The sequence below is a fragment of the Scleropages formosus genome, chromosome 15, assembly GCF_900964775.1.
Source record: "Scleropages formosus chromosome 15, fSclFor1.1, whole genome shotgun sequence".
In the NCBI taxonomy this organism is placed as follows: Eukaryota; Metazoa; Chordata; class Actinopteri; order Osteoglossiformes; family Osteoglossidae; genus Scleropages; species Scleropages formosus.
The window spans coordinates 1,065,555-1,071,554 of NC_041820.1; the positions used below are offsets into that span (position 1 = coordinate 1,065,555).

General features: G+C 52.5%; 1 protein-coding gene across 1 annotated transcript; it reads right to left on the bottom strand.

The window, feature by feature from the left end:
• Positions 1-4,218: 4,218 nt before the first annotated feature.
• id3 (inhibitor of DNA binding 3) lies at positions 4,219-6,000 on the bottom strand. The gene is made up of 3 exons (XM_018733067.2): positions 5,185-6,000; positions 4,910-4,984; positions 4,219-4,644 (listed from the first exon to the last, which is right to left on the bottom strand). The coding sequence occupies exons 1-2, from the start codon at positions 5,593-5,595 to the stop codon at positions 4,931-4,933; spliced, it is 465 nt and encodes a 154-aa protein (XP_018588583.1). The 5' UTR covers positions 5,596-6,000; the 3' UTR covers positions 4,219-4,644; positions 4,910-4,930.

The following is a 6,000-nucleotide window of genomic DNA, read 5'->3' on the forward strand; positions in this document are numbered from 1 at the left end:
GCCGTGCGAGGAGCAGCCAGCCCTGAGCTCATGCTTTCCAGAAGAATCCACACGAAATGCCGCCAATACGCGCAGAACTGCGTTGGGCAGAGTCCGCGGATGAAGCCCTGAGGAGGAGGTGCGATGAGGACGGGCCGATTCCTCACGATGGTTCCGATTTCTGTGGGAGTCGCGTCTCCGCTGCGCCGTTTTAGCGCCAAATCGCGTCCCGCGAAATTCGGATCTCCCGCGGCTGGAGGCCCGCTCTGATTGGTCCGCAGCTCGCCTGCTTTCTTTCAGTTCGCCTGTATTTGCATACAAACTGCCGAGAAGGGCGTGGCCTGGCGCCTCCGGGGCGTGGCTTGTCTTAAAGGAAACACCACAGGACCGCCATTCACCCGCCGGGGGGGGGGGGTGTTTTTGTCCTCTACTGTTCATGAATCATGGTTCGTATCGACACAATGGCGGAGGGTTCAGAACAAACACCTGCCGGACTCCCCGCCAAGTAGCGCAGCACCTCATATTTACTCTTTTGTGTCTCCAAGCGACTAACAATGTTAAGGGTCCTTTTATACAGTTGGGTAATTTTACGGGAGCAATTAGAGTAAATACCTTGTTCATGGGAGGGTACTACAGCAGGTGAGATTCGAACCCGCGCCCTTGGGACGCAGAGCAGCAGCTTCACCCGCCCGGCTGTCTCCAACACGTCTCCTTAAAAAACGGGGAAAATCTTATTATAGCGAGTGGGTAATACTTGCAGTTTTACTTATTATACTCAACAATATTGACCTTATATGGTGATACGCGACTGTAGCGCCTTATTATTGGTGAGAAAAACTTCCTTTTCCGGGAAACGTTTCTGTTCTCAGCGTTTAGAAAGTGAACCAAGTGTCCGGAGGCTGAGCTGCACTTGAAGGGCGCTCTTTTAATAGAGACATTAATAATGAAAAGTACCGGATGCGAAGCCAGGAAGGTCCCCCGCACTAGGGTCCATCGGTGGTTCTGAGCCGAAGCACCAGTGCAGTGGCGCCCCCTGCCGTGGGATCCAGGTAATGAGGAGCGCCGATGAGTCGTGGCGCAGGGTGCCGAGATGCGATGCGATCCGATCCTTCCCTGCAGCAGCAGCAGCAGCTGGAGGATGAAATGATGCCGGAAGGTGATGCTGATCAGATTCAAAGCCGGTGTAAAAAACACTCCGCATCAGTGTTCTGCGGAACTCCGATGAGCTGGCGCTCCTGGGCCGGAGCTAAACCCCTGGTGGTGCAGGAAACCGACTCGGTCTCGACCCCACGATGGTTGTCCCCACGGTGACGTGCCGTTTGCTGGCAGTCGGATGGCCTTTAAGGGGGTGGAACCCCACCTCGCCGCACGGTGACCGGGGCGTCCATGCGTCCACCTGCGGTCTCTGTCCGGCGGTCATGTCCTCGACGCAGCTCATCGCTACCGTTCGCTCACGAGCCTGTTCCTTCAATATGAACGTGTGTGTGTCCTCAGCGACAAGGTCAATACACACTCGTAGCGCAGCAGCAGGCGCTAATTCACACTCCTCTTATGCGGGGCCCTCAGATGCTCTCATTTCACACACCACACAATATCCACTGTCGAGGCTTCTTGGAGATTTTCTTTTTTCCAGATTTTTAGCTTGCAGCTCTCTGGTGGAGGACACAAACATGACGGCCCCGGTGACCCTAACCTGAAATGTCCTCGTTACACAACAAAGCTGTTTAGTGCACAAGAAGAAGTGAGTAAAGTGACTTCAAACAAAGTAGCGTCAAAGTCACTTGGTGACTCTAAACTGCCCTCTGTGTGTGTGTGTGTGTGTGTGTGTGTGTGTGGTGTGTGAGAGAGAGAGAGAGAGGAGAGAGAGCGAGAGAGAGGAGAGAGAGAGAGAGAGAGAGAGATTGATTGCCTGCCCTGTGGTCCAGGATAAACTCCAGAACCACCATGACCCTGCACTGGTATTAGTAATAGACAAGTAATAATACTTTTACTGTTCAGTTGAAACTTTACCTGCTTCCCCCAGGATTAACTTATTATCGTTATTATTATTAATAAAATTATGATGATAGTAATAGGAGTATTAGTATGGTAGTAATGTCAGTGTGTTTCTCTTGTTTTTCCCTGCCCTGTCCAGTCCATGAACTGCAACATGATTTTACCATTAGAGGAAATGTTCCATGGGATTACTTGACAGCACAGTGGTTAGTGGTGCTGTTGTTGGATCTAAGGGTTGTAGGTTCAAATCCCCTCTCTGGCTGTTGTGACTTTAAGCAAAGTACTTACTATTCCTATAAAATTACCCCCTTGTAAGGACAACTGTTAGTGTAAGGGTTAGAGCTCCTGCCTTTGGATCTGAAAGTTGCAGGTTAGCTGTCCAGCTCTAGTACCTATGAGTGAAGTACTGACCCCTGAATTGCTCCAGTAAAAATGACCAAACGTATAAATGGGTAGATAACTGTAAGCTTGTGACAACTGTAACCTTAACATTGTAAGTTGCTTTGGAGAAAAGTGTCAATGAAATGACAAATGTAAATGTTTCATTGTTCAGGTTTATGTGATTTTGCCCTTGAAGCACACGGTGGCGCTGCAGCAAGCGGAACACGAACACACACACGTAGGAAAGCACCTCTCAAACTTGCCTGGGCCTCCTGTTAGGAACAGCATTCTGTGGTCGAAAGGAACCTTCTGGATTCCAGGTTTCAAAGGTCTTTTTCCTTCTCCGGAGGGATGTGGGTCGAGGACAACGGGTTGTTCCCTGGACCCATGGGACAGATGGGGGAACTGCAAGGGGGTGGGGCCTCAACTCAAGTGACATCGTGCTCTCAGTGACTCAGGTGCCCTTACTGGTGTGAAAACGTGCCCCCCACAGCATGATCCTTTTTGCACACGCTTTTTGCTCTGATTTCTACGCTGAGCCTCTTCCTCTCACTGCCCACCTGCTGTGTGAAAATACCATCTTCGCACAGCTGCAACCACAGTCACTAAACATGGTCAAATTGCCCCCAAAGAAATGGTTGCTCTTTCTCGTGAGAACGTGGTCCAATGGAGGTCGCAGCCCATCCCCTCGGGCCATGTTCAACAAACCTCCCTCCTCTCTTTAAAAAGTGCCCCCGAGCCTTCGGACACATCTCCCATACTAGCAATACAGGTCCAAGTATGTGATGGTAGTGGTTTGTTTGGTGGGACCACCAGCGATATGGCCCATCTCCACGGCAACCAGCCCAGCCGGGGGGCACTGCCGCCAGCCGACCCTACTACTCGAGTGGAGAACATCGCAGCTCCGGAGGGGAAAATGAGGGAGCACCAGGTTCAGAAAAGCAGCTGGGCTGGGTGGTAGAATGAGGTTCCATGTCCATTCCATGTACAATATTACATTATCGGTCAAATGTGACCATCTACCGGAGAGCTGTATCAGCACTGGAGCAAAGCGGTACAGACCGGTACTGCGGTGGATGTAGGGTACATGTACCACACTACTAATACCTGAAGCCTTAGCATCTCCCCCACCCCCCCCCACTTTCATTATGAAATCACAGCCTGTCACGCAATACTCTGCAGATGAGATATTGATTCCACACCCCGGGACAGTCCTTTGCTGAGCCACCAACAGAAGCAAAAACTGGATATCAGACCCACACAAATCCCACCCTCATCTGGGGGGGATGCAGCCCTCAGCAGCTGCTTCTAGAAATCATTTCTGGGAAATAAGTAGTTAAGATTTGAATCATTTTCAATGCACCAGGTGTTGAAGGTTCAGGCAACTGTCCAGGCACTGGAGCCATGAAGCATCAGAAAAACCTTGAGGCTCATGACTCCTCCCCCCCAGAGGAAGGAGGCGGGGAAACCCCCCACCCCCCACCCACACACACCAAACCTTCAGCACCTGGTCCACAGGCTCTGCACTGCTAAAGGCAGGGTACTGGGTTCAGGTTGCACTCAGGTGTTGCTTACCCCACAGCTGTAGTCAGAAAGTGTCCACACAGTGCTGAAGACAAGGGAACTGCTGGTTGTACCATAATGTGCCCAGTATCTTCCGTGAACAAAAGGAAAGTTTATCCAGTGATGTGCTGACCAGTGTTTGTACAGCTGGGTATTTTACCAGGGTGATCAGGCAGCTATCAGAACAGCAGCAGGAGCCATCACCGCCCCCCCCCCCACAAACCTCCAGGGAAAGCCAATAAGATCAGTATGTTGCACTTTGGCCGCCGTACAGGTTAATGACCAACAAGTTCACACCGTTCCTTCAGCCCTCTTTATTTCAGCAGGTATAAAAGGTACACATAAAAGCAAAACTTTTATAAAAGGTTTATAAAACCTGGCAATTAAAGTTGTCTGTAGAAATTCCACAATCCCCACAAACATCTGCAATAAACTCGTACGATGGAGTTCCAGTCAACCCCCCGCCCAACCCACAGTCATCATTAACTATGTACAAGAATGTTCACCTCAACATCCCAAACACAAGAAAGAGGAGGACACGGGCAGAGAGCATCAAACGTCAAAGGGGCACTTGATGGAGATGAGCTCTTCTCCTGTGCTTTGGTGTCAAAGCGTCTTGAGGTCTCAGTTCGCAGGTCAAACCCACATCCAGATACCTTCCTCTGCAAGAGGGGCACTCCATCCTCCTTGTGTGTCCCTCTCAAGTGAAGCCATGTGTTCTCGCACCTGTGCGGCCAAGAGGAAAGAAAGGGGGTGAGCGCCGCTCTCCGAAGAATCCAAAGCAGAGTAAAACCTGGTAAAAGGGGTCTGTTTGCAAGCGCTGAGCAACCAGGCACATGACATGTCACTGCAGCAGAGGGCGCGGGAGCACGGGGCTCTCGAACCCACAGCCAGCTGTCATGTGGCCAGGCAGCATCACTCAGCACTATCCCCCTTTTACCAGGGTTCAGAGACTCTCCAAGGAACCGCTAGGCGATGCGTCGGTACCCACCATGTGGAGGTCACAGCCCGGCTAGTGGCACAGGCCGCCGTCCTCTCTGGGGAAGTGACGCGCCATGTCCGCTGTCTGCAGGGGGACACGAGACATGATGAGGAAGAGCCGAGAGACGCGCATGAGGCATACTACGGTAAACACGTGTTACTGTAACCGCACTGCTCTCTCGCAGCTCCGTCAGCTTTCAGCGAAGGGCCAGCAGTGAGTGACAGCGCCCAAGTGCTGCGACCCTCCGCGACCCTCCCCTCGCCCCGCGCGCCCACCCTCCGCACCTGGAGGGACAGGACCACCTCTGGTCCCGCAGGCTCCGGGGACGCCGCCTCCAGCGCCGTCTGCAGGTCCAGGATGTAGTCGATAACGTGCTGCAGGATCTCCACCTGGCTCACGGAGCGGTTCTGCGGGATACTGGGCACGAGCTCCTTCAGCCTCGAGTAGCACAGGTTCATGTCGCAGAGCGCGCCGCCGGGCTCGTCCACGGCGCCCTTCCCGCGAGAGATAGCGACGCTCTGCTGCGAGACGCAGCACACAGCCTCGTAACAGCTCCGGACGGACCGCACGGGGCTCATCGCCTTCATTGTCATCCGGTGAAACACCCTTAACGGCACACTAAGCTGATCCGGACTCCACGCACCACTCGCGACTCTCCTACGAACTGCTGCCTTACTCACCGTGCGGCATTGCATTTATATGCGTGGCTCCGCCTCTTTAGGCACATAAACAAACCCTCATGTCTTCACAAGCCAATAGGAGGGCGAGCTCAGACCATCGTTCAAAAAAGCGCTCTCCGATTGGCTGTTGTTAGACGTCTGTCAAGTGGAGGCGCCCCGGAATGAGGAAGTAAAACCGCCAAAAGCGATGCAAACTTTGGAGGGAATTACGCGTTTCAAACTGGAAGGTGGTTTTGTTATTAATATCGAACCTTAATTACTATTTTCTGACATACCGCTGTGGGCGCACTTTGTCATAAGAGTTGAATCCAAAGCTCATTTCTGAAGAGAATGAACAATATAGTAGGCTTGTTTGGCCCACAGTGGGGCGCCGAGAGCGGCAGGGAGCCGATTGGCAGCAGTGGTCAGCGGTCATCTCCT

Bases quoted from the DNA above. Each gene is read 5' to 3' on its own strand.
- id3 (XM_018733067.2), bottom strand. From the start codon at position 5,595: ATGCAATGCCGCACGGTGAGTAAGGCAGCAGTTCGTAGGAGAGTCGCG. The intron at 4,985-5,184 runs GTGCGGAGGGTG...GTCCCCCTGCAG, and splicing joins AGGTGGTCCTGTCCCTCCAG to ACAGCGGACATGGCGCGTCA.